Source organism: Falco punctatus, assembly GCF_963210335.1.
Source record: "Falco punctatus genome assembly, chromosome: 14".
Taxonomy (NCBI): Eukaryota; Metazoa; Chordata; class Aves; order Falconiformes; family Falconidae; genus Falco; species Falco punctatus.
In genome coordinates, this window is record NC_137594.1 from 19,818,266 (window position 1) to 19,834,209 (window position 15,944).

At 43.2% G+C, this 15,944-nt stretch overlaps 1 protein-coding gene and 1 long non-coding RNA gene across 3 annotated transcripts in view; one reads left to right on the forward strand and one right to left on the reverse strand.

The window, feature by feature from the left end:
• The window catches only part of LOC308053506, a 193,996-nt gene that overhangs the window by 19,182 nt on the left and 158,870 nt on the right, over positions 1-15,944 (reverse strand). The window lies entirely within an intron of this gene.
• The window catches only part of LPCAT2 (lysophosphatidylcholine acyltransferase 2), a 32,770-nt gene continuing 19,717 nt past the window's right edge, over positions 2,892-15,944 (forward strand). Inside the window, exons 1-7 of one of the 2 annotated variants that reach the window (XM_080364763.1) lie at positions 2,957-3,089; positions 8,745-8,826; positions 9,122-9,261; positions 10,312-10,529; positions 11,798-11,910; positions 14,837-14,897; positions 15,883-15,941. In XM_080364763.1, coding sequence (XP_080220889.1) covers positions 10,316-10,529; positions 11,798-11,910; positions 14,837-14,897; positions 15,883-15,941 — 447 coding nt within the window. In that variant the 5' untranslated portion in view covers positions 2,957-3,089; positions 8,745-8,826; positions 9,122-9,261; positions 10,312-10,315. Of the gene's footprint in view, positions 3,090-8,744; positions 8,827-9,121; positions 9,262-10,311; positions 10,530-11,797; positions 11,911-14,836; positions 14,898-15,882; positions 15,942-15,944 lie in introns of both variants that reach the window. The other variant, XM_080364762.1, reaches the window with a different exon arrangement.

A 15,944-nucleotide genomic window follows, 5' to 3' on the forward strand; every position in this document is an offset into this window, starting at 1 on the left:
CTACACTACATTTTATAGAATTAATATATACTTGAATTACTTTGAAATTACTATAGCTTTATTAAAATCTTTATGATAAGAAGATCTGTTGGAATATATTTTTACAAATGCCAGGAAGAGAAACTAAACTGTCCCAAAGACAGCTATGATGAGGTGAAGATCTTAGTCCAATTTAAACTGTATACACAATTTATATTAAAAACTGTAAAGCTCCAAAGACTTTTAAAAAGATTTGTTTATATGAGAGAAGAATCCCTGTTTTACACCATGGAAATGCTTAACTAATATGATTCACTTGGATGGTATACGGAAGCTACACCTGCTCCAGAGCCACTTTTCTTACAGTTTCTAGGCAGAATCAAGACAATGTAGGGTAAAGCTCTTCAGGGAAAGCATACATCCTCCCAGTGATCTACGGAACTGAAACTGTAGCTTCAACCTAGCAAAATAATCAGTAGCAAGCTAATGGTACTGTTCCCTCAATGCCCAACTCTAGCACCATATGCACCTTCTGGTGAAAGAAAAGATATTGAGGTGATTCCAAGTATCAGTTTCACAAAAGCTTCATGGTGTTTTACGTTAGTGGACCATTGATAAAGATTCATTTTACCATAGATTCACAAACTAAAAAGGCATTGTTATTCAAAAGAGACGCTGACACCAATTTAGCCAAAGAATTACATATGATTGCACCTTCTCATGTGTTTACAATTTTTTTTCACACTGTGTTTGTATTTTGGTGTCTGTGATGTTAAGCCTTTTTGATGTTGCTATAGCTAATCAGCCTTAGAAGAGTAAAATATTTTTAATCAATATAATTGTTTTTAACAAATATACAAGTCACCAGAAACATTCTTCTACATAACAAAAAACCACATCTACAAAGCCAGATGTTTTAGTATTTCCCAGTTCTAGAGGTAAGATCACTATCACTATAAGGACAAATGCAGTGTTTCTTAGAACTCTGTAGTGTGTATCACAGTGTGAGTCACAGGGTCAGGCTAATGACATAAAACTAGACACTCTATAGGGATAGACAAGTATTACGTGTTAGACACCAACTAATCCTTCCCACCCACTCGGTAGCACTGGTCAGCCCTCCTAAGGAGTAGTATTTCCAGTCTGGGTACTTTCCAAAAAGGTGTGAACTTACAGGAGAAAGACCAGAGGAAGGCATTAAGAATGCTCAGATATCTAGAAACTGATGACCTGGGAAAGAAAACCTACTACAAAAAAATACTACATTGCTTAGTCTACTGAAAGCTTGTGAAAACCATAGCACTACACAGGTGTGCAAAAAGTAGCTGCAAAGAGGAAAGTGAACAATTCTTGCATCCACAGAGAATGGATAGAAGTTGCAATGACAAAGACTACGCTCAGATTAAAAAAAAAATAATTTCAAGATATTATCAGAGAAGTGCTGGAACGGATCAGCCAGGGAAGTCATGGGGTTTTAAGAAGAGCTTGTACAATTATCTGTCAAGAATGATAGAGGTAGAACTGGTCCCTCTCCTCTGGAGTTCCCCCCAGCCTTACTTTGACAGTTGCGCTGAGCTGGTTTGTACGCAGCTCTCGGGTTTTTCAGAGCCCAGTGCTGGTTGCAAGGACTGGCAACCACAGGGAGACCCTGGAAACCAGCCAAGGGAAATCCTACACTCATCAAGCTTCCATTATAGATGGGCTTCAGTTAGCCCTAATATAACATTATGATTACTACTTAAGCACCTGCAGTTACAAAACACAAATAATAATTTGAGAATAATTAAATTTTACTAATTCTAATGATATCTTTGTGGCAGCAGTCACGTCAAACTGGGGACTGAACTATGAGACATTTGTAATTATTTTTGTTAGAGCAACACAAACAGGCCAGCAACATAGAGATTGATGTTGTGTTAAGAAGTACCAGTATTTGTGTGTGAAGGAAAGCTAGCAGAAAGGGAAAAGCACCAAAACAAAACAAAGTGTCTGTACTAATGGCATATAAGAGGCTACCAGCCAGCAAGTGCTTTCTGTGCAGACCCTGGCTCACCCCTATTGCTGTAGCAGATTGCCACGAGAACCGACAAGCACGTTTCCTACACACGGTCAGGCAGAAACCTTGCAGCAGTGGCGGTATTTGTGTCGGAAGGCACCTGCCTGGTGGAGGCACGGGAGCACGGGGTGCTTTACAGCACACCTCAGCCTGAGCGGCCCGTGGGCTACCTGCCCGAGCTGCAGCTGGCCCTGCGGGGCACCTCCTGCCGCATCCTGTGGGAAGAGATCCCACGCCAGCCCCGCGTACAGAACGCTGCAGTGGATCTCTACACCTCACCGACTCAAGACCGGTATCTCCGTATCAGCCTTCTGCAGGGGTGGAAACACATCCTTCTCCTAAAATCGACTTCAGCTGTGGTGTTTGCCGCTTTTCTCTCTCGGGTAACAGACCACGTTGGTCCTGAGAACTCGGTGCCTGCCAACAAGACGGCTGCGGTACCCCATGGCCAGCACCACCTCAGCACCCCAGCACTATCCCGGTAGCCCACGGCCAGCACCACCCCGGTACCCCAGCACCACCCCGGTACCCCAGGGCCAGCACCATCTCAGTACCCCAGCACCACCCCGGGACCCCAGCACCATCCCAGTAGCCCAGGGCCGGCACCCCCCCGGTAGTCCAGCACCCCCCCGGCGGCCGGCGCTGCGGTGCCCGTGGGAGCCGTACGCGGCTGCGGTCAGCGCAGCAGCCGCGGGGGCAGAGCGGGCGGCCGCGGCCCCGGGGCTGCCTGACACGGCAGCGGGCCGACCCCGGCTCTCCCCCGGGCTGCGCCCGCCCCGGCGCCGTCTCCCCGGGCGACCCGCGGCGGCGGGGCCGGGCCGGCGGGCCCGCAGCCCCCAGGGGCCTGCCCCGAGGCGGGGCTCCCCGCGGTGGGCCGGGCCGAGGTGCCGCGGGCTCCGCCGGCAGCTCATGCGCAATCGCCCGGGGCGGCGGCGCGCAGCGGAGCATGGCGCCGCGGGTGCTGCCGCTGCCCAGGCAGCACTCCTTCTGCCCGCCCACCATCCGCAACCCCTTCGTCCACCCGGGGCGCCTGAGCGCCGGGGACAAGCTGCGGGTAAGGCTGGCGGCGCGGCCGTGCGAGGGCCCGGGGCCGGCCCAGCGGGGCTGCCCGGTGCTGCGATGCGCAGCGGTGCGGCGGGGCCGAGGCGGCGCGGGGGGGCACCCTCAGCGCTGCTGCGCCGGGAGCCGCCTGCTTCCCGCGGGGCTGCACCGGCGTCGCTTGCGCCGCTCCGAACCAGGGGGCTGGCACCGCTGCGGGGGGCGGGGGTGTTAGCGGGGGCCCCCTTCCCGTGGGAGACGGCGGCCGTGTGACCAAACGCCGTTCGAAATTGGCGCCCGCCGCGGGCTGCCAGGCCGGCCCCGCCGCAGCACCGCGCTTACAGCCGGCGCGCAGGGGCAGCGGCAACGCAGAGCCCAGTCAAACGTGTGCAGCGCCTGGCTTTTCCAGGGAAAAGGCACCTAGGAAGAATCCTTCCTCCCCAAGTGCGCGTAGCCCGCTTCCTGATCTAGTCTAGAGATAAGAGAGAGGAAAATTAATAGGTTATGTAAACGGTGAACGCAAAGATGCAGGTGGTGTTCAGCGTGAAAAAGTCACAGTTTTTTGAAATGAAGTTCTTCAACCCATCGCTCCTCAGAGTGCACAAACCGCATGCTTGCTAGGCTTCTTACGGACTTCAAACTTAAACTTCTAATGCAAGATTTGCAGCAAGCTTTTGAAAAGGTTTGCACGATAGAGGGAACGGGAGTCCTGTTCCACTCCACTTTGCATCCTGCTTGAATCAAGTCCGTGTATCCATCATGTCAGATGCCTCGGCTCTAGAGTGAAAATGATGATAACTTCTCTCTGATATGCTAAGCTAAAAAAGAAAAAAACTTTTTACAGTAATCCTGTTTCAGATGCTTAACTCACTTTAGGCTGATTTTAAGCCTGGGGTGGGCATGGGGGGTTAATCTCTTGGTTCCCTGTTGCAGCGTGGGCAACAGAAAAGGTATCCCCAGTTTCACCAGGTTATGGACTGGTGTCAGTGGGTTGAACTGAATTAGGCTTCTGAGCTGAATGCTGCTCCAGTACAGCTGTACAAGCATACAGGACTTACAGGGTACTTTTAAGAGAGCAAACAGTATTTCTGGTCTCTAAGTTTTAAAACCATTCTCTTTAAAAATTGAGCTGATGAACCAAATATGAAGTGACATCTCAGTAAGGACAATGAGGATGTCAGTGTGTAGGTGAACCTGCAGCATTTTCTGCCGATTGTTAAAAATATCTGAGGCTGATGTGCAACTAAATATTTTGTTTCATATAGCCCTTCCTCAAGTTATAAACAGTGTTTGCCCTGAAGGTAGCTGGGTGGAGGAAATGTGAGAAACCTGGAAAACAATTTCAAATCCTTTTATCCCCTGTGTTTTACTAGCAGCCTGAAACACATTTCAAATACATCTGAATCAGTAGCTGTAGGCATGAACCCCCCAGGTAAAGAAACCAGTTTCTTAATGAAGTTCCAGAAATGGACAGCTTTCTGTACTGGCTGTTCTTTCTAGAGGATGCACAGACAATTTTCAAAAGCTTGCAGTTTTAAGCTACAGTTACTATTGTAGCTATAATAAATATATCCTACTTTTTTTTTTCCTTCAGGAGGAAGGGATGCAAAACATGGTGTGTCTTAAAGCAAGATACACTCCACACGTAACTCTACAATGCATCCGGCTGGCTCAGGGCCCGATCCTAGTGAGCTATGAAGCAAAACTGCAGTAGTCACACAATTTTGAAGCAGAAAGACACAACCTTTTTGTATTGCTTGTTGGTCCTTTCTGTTCTTTTTATGTCTGTATGTCATAGAGACTAGGATACTTCCTACTGTCTGCTTTGTCTTGTAAATGTCTGCTCCTCTCTTGCCCAGCACTGCGTATCAGACCAGCTGGGAATAAAAGCCTTACCAGAGAGTGTTACTATAAACCTCAAAAAAAGAGAAGTGTCCCTTTGCTTTCCATTTAAATCAAACGTAGTGTATCTCCATTCTTGCACGTTAAGGGATCATTTTGTTATATTCCCCCTGTTCTATACTATTCTTTAACATACTCTAATTAAAACACAAAATTTCAAAACTCTCTCTAAGAGCCCAAAGCTCTTGGAGAAGCTTGGGAAAGCTGGGGTTTCCTATGGTGGTGAGCTCCTTGAATGTAAAGGTTGCTGTCCCTTGATGAATGGGGCTTGAAAGTGAGACAGGCTATCTGTTTGCATTTCCATTCAGCTTCAGATACAAAAACAGAGCGTAGCCAGAATGAATAGCGGAGTGAGAAGATTCTACAGTTTTTTACCAGTCCTTGTATTGCTAATAGTTTACCAGCCAAGGAGATATTTGTCCTTCTTTAGAATGTGCAAAACAAGGATCAGTTGTTCTGTGCTAACCATCTGCATGTGCCAAACAAGATTTTAAAACAGTTGTTCAAATACTTTTGGTTTCCATCCTCTGACTGAAGCTGGCTGCAATTCATTGTTGGGAGTTTTTTTGATTTTAATTCTGTTCATCCTGATTGCTCAGATGCACTCCTAACTTCTGACCTGCAACTGTAGAGCACAAATACTAGTTAAGTCATTGCTAGATTGCACTTAATTCAGAAGAGATGCTCAGTGGATTTATGTAAGGGTGAACTACGTAATGGCACAACCAGCACTCTAAAAGAGTAATTTTAAACCTTGTACTTGGAAGCAAGTAGCTAGACTGCCTGGCAGAGGTGTGATGTACTCTGGGTGCCCACGGAGGACCCTGCCTTGTTAGGCATGATTGCGTTTTCGGATGTCAGAGGAGTTCAGTAGGAGTTGGGCTTCATCCTGATCCCCAGCCTGCTCTTCTGCTGCTTCCTAGGTAACTCGTCAGTAGCCGAAGTTGAACAAAATTTCAAACTGAATTCTGTGGCTTTCTGGTAGATCTGCTTTTCCCCATCCCCAGTTTCTGATGGGTCAGTCAGCTGTGGGAGTGTGACCTGGACTGCAAGGACTACTGCAGGTGTCTGCAACTCTGCAGTGACCTGCTATGCAGTTGTTGCAGATACGTGAAGTAGAAAGTATGCAGGGGGTTCCAAATACGGGAAAAGGTTCTTTGGATGACTCAGAATAATTCTATCTTCAGGATTACTGTATACAGAAGCTAGAGCGGCTCTGATCCTACTTAGCAGTTACTAAACTTTAAACCTGTATTTTCTTCTGTATGTTTTTCTCCTATACATTTTCTTCTCTGGCATGCCTTGACCTTTCTCTTTTGTGTCCTTTTCTTACCCTACTCTGCAGCTGATGGAGCAGAAATCAACTCTGCCTCATTACACAGTGACCTAGAAAGCCAACAGCTTGCATCAGCAAATCAGTACCACCTGCGCATCTGCCTAAAATAGATTAATGAATTTATTAAAGTTTTGAGGAAGAGATTGTTTTCCTTTTACTATTGCATCCCTTATTTTCCATTGTAGGTCAGTGCATATATAGAGGTTTTTTCATAAAGAAAGAAGTTATTTTAAGTCAAAACACAGATTTGTGCTTATGTTGCCCATTCTGGATAACTGAATGCAGCTGAAATGTTGAACTGAGACTATAGATCATAGCACAAGAGGATGCATATGGAGAAAAAAGAGAGACAGATGATTTTGTGAGACAACCAAGGAGGCATCTTTGGTTTAACTTGCTGACTTTCTCAGATTTGCCATGACTGGCACCAAAGAAAGTGGCAGCGATAGATCTCCAAGTCCAGATCTCTCATACCCAGCTACTAAATGCTTTTCTGTGATCCAGAGCAGTGCTTTTCCTGCTGTCCATGAAGTTAAGGTTAAAATTCCATAGCTAGTTACATACAAATTTTATATAAAAGAAGGAAATAATCATACCTGAATGTTCAGCTCTCTCCTGGAAACATACGGCAGCGCTTACAGAACATAAGTATCAACACCATGCGACTGCGCCTCGTGCTTATACTAATTTACACCGTGTGTTCACTGTCATGTTTGGTCTGTTGTCACTGTGCCTTTTGCAACACAGAACAGAGTCCTGAAGGCTCGCAATTCCTGTTAATCCTTGTCAGTATCACAGGGTTTAGAGCCAGAGGCCAGAGCCTCTCCTCGCTATTGACAAGAGAACAGTAAAAGGACGTTATGTGAAGATGGAAGGAATTTGGTGGCATGGGAAAAGATTGTGTTGATGAAAGGAAAATTAGAACCAACTTACTATATTGAAGAACTGAATAAATGATACTCAAAGATGCTTATATTCCAAATGTACTACACACACCTGTTCCTTCTTAAAGGAGAGGTAAATTAAAATCCACTGTGGTGTTTAATAATCATAATTCAAGTATGCAAGTTGCAGCCTATTCTGTAAAATTATTTTTTAAATTATTTATTTATTTATTTTTAAATTTTTTTTTTTATTTAATGAAAAATATTTTTTAAATTATTTATTAAAAGCCTTGCTGAATAAAAAGGCTAATTTTGAGAGCGGAACACTGTTGTTGTAGATTTTCTTAAAAGATAGTAAAGCATAAGAAACATACGCTCACAAGCATAAGTTAAACTAGCATAACTCTACTTCAGTAACTTCTACCATCCTTCTAAACCGGTGGAGCTGTCAGTCTTGTGGCCAGTGATGCACTCTTCTGTAGGTTTTGACGGATTTTTAGAAACATAGCCCAAATAAAATTAAAAGAAAATAACTTCTCACAATTCTGCTTGGGTGTATATAGTTCTGTGTGCACAGAGCTGATCCTCATCAGTGAGTGGTAGCTGAGCTGGATTAGGTGCCAAAAGGAATTGAACCGTTTACTAGTTTACCAGGAATGCTGTGCTCTGACTTCCGCATTCTGACACAGCTCACCTTCCTCCCATAACCCGTGCTTGCTCAGTCTGCGCAGCGCTGTATTGCACCACAAAGGCCAACCTTCAGGATATAGTTTCTAACCTAATTTACTAGGGTGGTTTCTTCCTTCCCTGCCCTGCCCCACAGCTGCCTGTTAACAATCTGGTGCGGGTACACCTCTTCGCTGGAGCCGTGCACCAAAAAATGCAAACTGAAAGTTGCTTAGGCGTGGCTGGGGATGATTTTTGAGGATTATTTACAACCAGGGCGCGTTACGTGTTTCTCCTTCCCTCCTCTCCCCTTACAAACACACATGAATAACTAACTGAAGAAGTGGTGAATGGGCTTGGATCTGTTTTATGCTGGGTTTGCTATCTAGCCTGGTCGTCTATGACCATAGCAGAACTCTCTCAATAGCTTATTTTGTTTACTAGTTAAAGCAAGTTACTAACAATTTTCTGATTGCGGGAAGGAAAGGGAACTAAGCTTTCTCAGTTTATTCTGAAAAATTCAAGGAGGTCCTAGCACACAGAGCTTAATATCCAAGATGCTTCAAACAGGAGGCAACAAGTTAATCTCCATAATCATAAGGGTTCTGCTGTACATTTACAGCGGGCGGTGAGCAAACCACTTCCAAAGGCAATGAGCCAAGCAGCCTCAACAGCACTGTAAAGTCTGAACCTTTGCTTTAAACCACAGGTCCATTTTGCTTAAGTCCCAGCGAGGGGAAAGGAAGTTGTGTTGCCAGTGCACTACTCCAAGCAGTAGTAGTGAGGATCACTTGCAGCAATAGTGTGACTCAACACAAGATTTGTCATTGTGAAAGGGCAAGAGTGTATTTTAGTCATCTTAACAATTCCACTTAGCTTCTAGACAGACAGCTAGTGACAGAAGGCTCCGTAGTGGAGACGGGTATCAGCTGGGCAGACTCATCTGAACTGGCTGTGTGCTGCAAGTAGGTGTAAACTAAAGGCAGCTACTCCGTTTAACACCTCTGTCTAACAACATCGAAGCCACAAACTCCAATACTCAGATGTGCCAGTTCTACCTGAAATGGGAACCCAAAAGTGAAAACAAAATGCTGTGAATGACTGACTTCCCATGCGAACACTGGAATCATTAATGCTTTTCTTGCTAAATCACATAGCAGTAATGTTAGTATTTGAAAGTCCATATAATGGAACTACATGGATATCAGTGTCATTCCTGCCGATACCATTTCTTAAGATTTTCCCTCTCTGTGTTTCCAGATTGTTCTTCAGGGGATTATTTTGCTACCCCTCCGTGCCATATGCATTGCATTTATTGTACTGCTAGCATGGTTGTTTGCATCAATTGCAACTTTCCGTCACCCTGGAAAAGGATCTGTGCCGCTAAAAGGATGGAGAAGGTAAAAAGTGACCAATACTTGTGGATTTTTTTTTTTTAATTTTTTTTTAATAACACAAAGCCAGGGTCTAAAGCTGCCCCTGCCCCTTCCCTTTCCTTCTTTTGATTAACAAGGAATCCTCAGTCAAATCTTAGTTTTACCCATTTAGGTGAAGCAACTTTTTGATGAGTGTATTTTACAACAGTAGTGGAGCTTTTCAAGTAAGTATGTTTTCAATTGTGTTGAGGCTAAAACAAATCTGTATTAAAATCTTTACAGAGTATTTGTAATTCAGGAATTACTTCAGTAATAACACTGATAGCGATATTTGAGAAAAGAAACTAATTGAGAAAAGTATTTGGTAATGTTATATAAGCTGAGTTTCTGTGTAGCCTTTGTCATTCCTGGTATGCTGTAATTCATAACAAAATTAGCTTTGACAGCTCCTCTTTTAGCTATGTTGCCCTTGAAGGAGTACTTTACAGCTGCCTCTGTGGGTTCTGGGTTTCAGTTGCTCAGCTTCTGACCTCAGAGTAATGAAGTTCCCTTCTAGCTGCGATGCACTGCAGCTGCATGTGGGAGGAGGAGACGCGGGAAGTGAGTTCTAACGAGGCTGAGAGATTACGGAGAGTCCCATGAAGGGCACATGTCCCAGTAAGGGAACACTGTCATTTAATCTTGTTTAAAACTGATAGTAAAAGAACAATATCAGTTACGGAAGTTCTTACAAAAAGGACACCGAATCTGCTCATTACTTGCCCTCCCCTTGCAATAGTGTTATGCTGCAATGCTATAAAATACGGCAGGAGAAATGGCATACCTGGGAGGAGAGTTTAGCGAGGTGCTGTACTTTGCCTTATCGCTAAAATTATAATCTGGTTTCAACATGAAAAGGTGGTGTACCCCCCCTTCCCTACTTCTGCTTCTTCCCCTTTAGTGAGTAGTATTGCTACCCTGTGCCTGGCCCCAGTGCTGATGAGATCTGGGAAATATTTTATGGGCTTTTCTTCTCAAGTACAAAAGAAATACTAACTGTAAAATGGGTGATATTTTTGTGTTTCTGTTTACAAGGGGGATGATCCAGACAGCTCTCTCATGCCTGACTCGTACCTTGTTCTTCGTAATGGGTTTCCAAGTTAAAGTAAAAGGGAAAGTAGCAAATCTGCTGGAAGCCCCAATCTTTGTTGCAGCTCCTCATTCAAGCTTTTTTGATGCCATTATTACTGCGCTAACTGGAATGCCATCGGTAGTGTCTAGAGCAGAGAACCTGTCAACTCCGGTATTTGGCAGTAAGTATTTATGAAAAAATAAAATATTAGAAGCCAGCAATTTGACATGAGAACAAAAACCTTATCTCTGAAAGTGATGTGGGGGCAGACTTTAAATCCTTAGGTTCCAAAGATATTGACAGATCGTTTCCAGTGAAATCCCTGTAACAAGTTATCTTTCTGAACTGGTCAAAATGTCTAAAAGTATGCTATTTCTTTTCAGATATGAAATATAGTATCACTTTAAATTTACTTCATACTGAAAGCATGTTTTGTAACTGCTCAGGCTAGAAGCTTTCTCTTAAAGTTCTCCCAGTAGGTAGCTTGATAAATCTGTTCAACTGCTGTCTTTCAGCAGTGTGGCCCACAAATGCAGAACCCAGGTTAGTGAAGGTTATTTCAGAACATACCCAAACTACAGTAGTCTGGAAAAAAACATATTTATAAGCTTAAACTTGCAGGCACTCTTACGGATTATTTTTTTTTAATGGGAGTCAAACCAGGAAAGAATGAAAGAGAAGTTACTCAAAAAGGAAATGCAGAAAATGGAAAAGATCAGATGACTCATGCATTTATTTTCTTCTCCTTTTGGCACAAAAAGAATCTCCATTTGCATTATTGCTAGAATCAGCTGTAGACTTTCTGCTGGCTGTACAATAACCCCAAACTAAACTCAGTAGGCAACATAGAAAAATGTCTTTGTAGGAAATAAACTGATAATATATTGATCTTCTCTTAAAAGCACCAAAAATAATTCTTCCACAGGTTTCTCATCACATCTTAACAGGTCCACACATTCCGATGTAGACTTCTGATTAAATGAGGTGGGGAGGTTTCTGTAATTTCCACAGAAGCTGTGCATGCTTTGTAACTGGAAAGGGACATTTTACTTCTTAGCATAGGCTCAGACTGCTTGTTGGTTGCAGTCTGCTTGAGTTAGGTCAGAGTGTGACCCATGAGCAGAGTCCCAGTCAGGTCTTTTCCTCAGAATTATGTGCAAATGCTCAGTGAAAAGCAACCGCAATATTAGTAGAATGTGTTTGGGTGAATTTGGCATGTTTATATCTACTGTAAAGCTCCTCAGCTGCCAGTGTATGTACATCTTCTGTGTCTTACTTCCCATTTTGCAAAGTGAGAACAGTAACAACACTACTGTTATCTATGTAGTCTAAAAGCTGTGCAGTCTGTCTCCTAGTGTAATAACAAGGTTTTGCTACAAGAGAGCCTTGAACCCTTGTGTTCTCTAAACACTAGTATAAGACAAATAAAAATTTTTATCTCTTCCACAGCAATTTTAAGTTCCCTTCAGCCTGTAGCAGTTTCTCGTCAAGACCCTGATTCACGGAAGAATACAGTCACTGAGATAACTAAGCGGGCATTATCAAGAGGCCAGTGGCCACAGGTAATAAATACATTACTACTCTTCTGTCACGTATTCATATCCCATATTCACTGTGCATCACAATGCCACGAGTGCCCAGCTGAACAGGGTTCTGTTGATGTACGGAGAAGAAGTTAGCTCTCAGGACTGGGTTAGGAAAGGAAGACAAGAGGCTGGTGCCCAGAAAGAGTTTTGTTGTGACAAATGTGTCAGTTAAAATCCAGCCAGTACAAACTGCTGTTCCAAATGCAGATGCTCTTGACTTTCTTATTTCTCTATTCAGTCTTAGCACGGTGTTTTCAGTGTAGTAGATGACTTGCATTGATATTATGTGAGTCAGTATTCTTATGTGTGAGAAGCCATGTTGCACATTTAGATTGGTCTGCCTTGTGGAAAGATTTTAATGTGGAAGAAATAGTTATTGGTTCTGCACAGTGTTTTCCATGGGCATACCTCAGCAAGAAGCTGCTGCTGCATTTCTAGGCCTTGGATGGCTTTCCATCCTGACAAGCTAATGGGGCAGGGCTTGCTTAGGATGGACAAGAGCATTGAGGCAGCAGCTCTGCTGCTTTTACGACAGCTGGAATGGAAATCTGCATCCTTTGCAAGAAGAAAGACCTGGAGCAGCTGTGAACCTACTGACACCTCATTTGGCAGTGTGTCCGTGCTTTCCTCTGTTGCATTGACTCTGGTCTCACGTTGCCTTCAGATACTATGAATACAGTGTCATTGCCATGCTGCTGGACAAATACAGGCGGCAATACAAGACCTTTCTCCAAAGATACCCTGTGCAGATTTCTGTATAAACTCATGCTTTGTGTTTTGAATTAGTTCTTGACTTGTTTTCTTAGGGGTTAATTTACTTAAAGAAGTGACTGGTTCAGTAGCTAAAGTCACCAGATCTCTTTAGTCATAGTTGGATACCTCCTAAATGGCTGAGAACAGTTAACTTTGCCTTCCCTTTTGTTCCAGTGAATGGCTCTTGAGGAAAATTAAAGAGGCAAGTGAAAATACAGACTTCAGTAGCAGGTATCACTATGACTGCTAGACTGAATGCACTGCTCTACATTCTGAATAGTCTCTAGAAACAGAGAACATTCAAGTAGGGAAGACTTATACTTGCCTCTTTTTTTGAAATGGCATTATTTAGACATTTCATGCATCATCTTTAGTTAGCAAGTACCTTACATAAAGCTTTTTAGTTAGTGTTTAGACTACCTTAATTTGAATCATAAATGCATTTTTCTAAACTGCCATAAATATTTTTAGAGCCTTCATTATTTTTTCAATTTGACAGTTACATGGAGGATTTAAAATGTGCACATGTCAAAGCCAGGAAGGCCTTTTTTTTGTAATACTGTGCTTACAAACTACACTGATGCTTATGATTTGTTAAACTGTTCTGGATTAAGTGATACCAGCAAAGCCCTGGTAGACCTAATCTCTGCTGAAATCAGCATGGGGAGGAAAGGGGAATTGGCTCTACACCAATACTGCACTTGGGATAACAACTAGGTATGTATTATGGCATAAATAGTCTATTAAGAGTCAAGTAATCTGGGAATCTCCAAGACTTAGTCAGCAGTACAACTGGGGGTGTCACTAGGTAATTCCAAGTCCTGGACCCGGACCACACCTTCCTCCTACTGTTTTTTTCTTTCTTTCTTTCTTTCTTTTTTTTTTTTTTTTGGTGAAACCTGACCACAAAGTGATGTCTGTCATATCCTCTTCAGAGTGCCTGGGCTGCATTCTCAGCACAATAGAAAAGGAGGAGTAGCTGGATTCCCCATTTCCTCCTCCTAAAACCAAAACACAACAGGCTGGGCAGCACTTGTGCTTATTAATAGCGTGAGGTTCTGATTAGTGCTTCTCCCAACCTTGTACCAAAACAAAGGGGAAGGGAGGGAATGTTTACTTACTCTTTGGTCAGTTACTAATAGGTTTTCTGGGGCTTATGACATAGGCTAAGCAGAAACATACCCATTTTTGTGTCCATAGCACCAGCAAACAATTCCTGATGACAGAATGCATAGTTGAGGACTAACTGTAGATAGGTATGTGCAGCTGTCATACCTTAGAACAGCCTGCGTGTCTTGGGTGTGACTAATGATGCCATCTTTCATCTAGTCTTGACCTGTTTGTTTGGAGTGAAGTGAGAGCACTCCTTGAGCACTCTTTTGCTCCAGACCAGTTCTTGTGCTGAGGTTTTGGAATGCTGCTTATGATCCTATAGTGATCTGAGAAACACAAAGCTTCCTTGTATATTCCTTAGGGGGCTGGATTCAGTGTGTCACATTGCAGCTCACTGTGCATCTAATCTAGTATCTTTCAGACACTAATTTAGAAACCTTCTGGGTATTTGGTGGTTCTGAGTCATTCAGGTTCCGAGGCTACGCCGTGGTGCGTAATGCCTTCAGAGCTCTGCATCACATGCACATGCTCTCTCTGCCTTTTGCTGCTACCCCTGAAGCTGTGATCTTCTCATCACAGCTGGGAGCTCACTCATGTTGATGGCATCTGTGCCTGTACACACACTCAAGTACCTTATGCACTTCATGTCAGCCCAGACTCTTGATTTATACACCCAGCAGTTCAATAAGGAGCTGCCGGCAGAGGGACAATTCTCATATCATTACCAACACTAAACATTCCACATGAAACACTTGAAGTGTTTTGTACCATATTTCTGAACTGACAAAGGCCTTTCCCCAGAACTCCTCTCTTGCAAAGCATCTGTTTCCAAATCAGGATGGATCAGATTAATATTACTGCAAGCATCCTTTACTTATTTGTTCATTTCCTTTTGAAACAGTAATGATATTCTTGTGATGCAGTGTAATATGTCACAGGGCCTGCATAAAAAGTCAGCCCGTATGTAACTGATGCTGAAGTATAATCTTTTTATGAAATGTGTGTGTATATGTATTTCTCTCTCTTTAAACCCAAGATACTGATTTTCCCAGAAGGCACCTGCACAAACCGATCTTGCCTGATCACATTTAAACAAGGTGAGAGATTTTCTTGCATGGTTGTTGGAAAATAATGCATGGATTATTAATTTGGTAGTTCTAGTAAGGCCTGTACTTCTACAGGTACATCCTCCACAACAGCACTTTAGTTATGTCCTACATTACTGAAGTTTCAGTGGCACTAAGGCCACTATTTTATACTAGGCAGTTTACTTTTCTGATTTTTGCTATTTTGTAGGATGCAAAATACCCGTGATGTATACAGTTAGTTGTTTGGGTTTTATCTGGGTACAGTTTTCATGGAATTTATTTACCCAGAAACTTGACTGTGATTATTATGAGATGAACTACCAAAATATATACTACTTAAGATGTTCTTTTAGATGAACTTACAGTCATGCCCTTCCTGTGCATTTTCCCATGCAGGACTTGGCAACCAAGTTACGAAATCTCTTTGCATAGTGCTTAGCAAGGCAGGCCCATAGATTATTTTTAACACAGATACTTGATAGCATCACTGATCATTAGATTGTTGTGCTGCACTTCAGTTAAAGCCATGTTGTTCTCCTTTCTTACTGCTGAACAGTGTCTTGGGTAGCGAAGTTCATGCTCAGATCTATATCACTTAGGAAGATGATCAGAACAGAGAAGGGTTCAGGAAATGCTCAACAGCCTTGTGAGCATCTAATCCTTTGAAATGAATGCCAGTCAATGGGGAGATAATACACAGAAAACGAGTTTGACAGTGCAGGAATCTCAGATCTCAGACAGCTTTCTCCTTGAAGTGGAGACTAACCCTTTTCTGTTCTGATAACTTGCTAGTTGTTCTGCTGATGTACAAAAACAAAAGAAACGAAAAAGGAAAAGAAAAAAAAAGAGCTACGCAAACAAAACAAGAACACTTTGCATTCTTCTTGCCTTTTTAAAAATTTCTCCTTCCAGATACAATGTCTTGAATCACCTAAAACTCCGAGCTGCTGTATTAAGCTTGGTCTTAACAATCAATTCTAATTTCGGGTTGCAGGTGCCTTTGTTCCACAAGTCCCTGTACAACCTGTGTTGCTCCGATACCCCAACAAGCTGGTG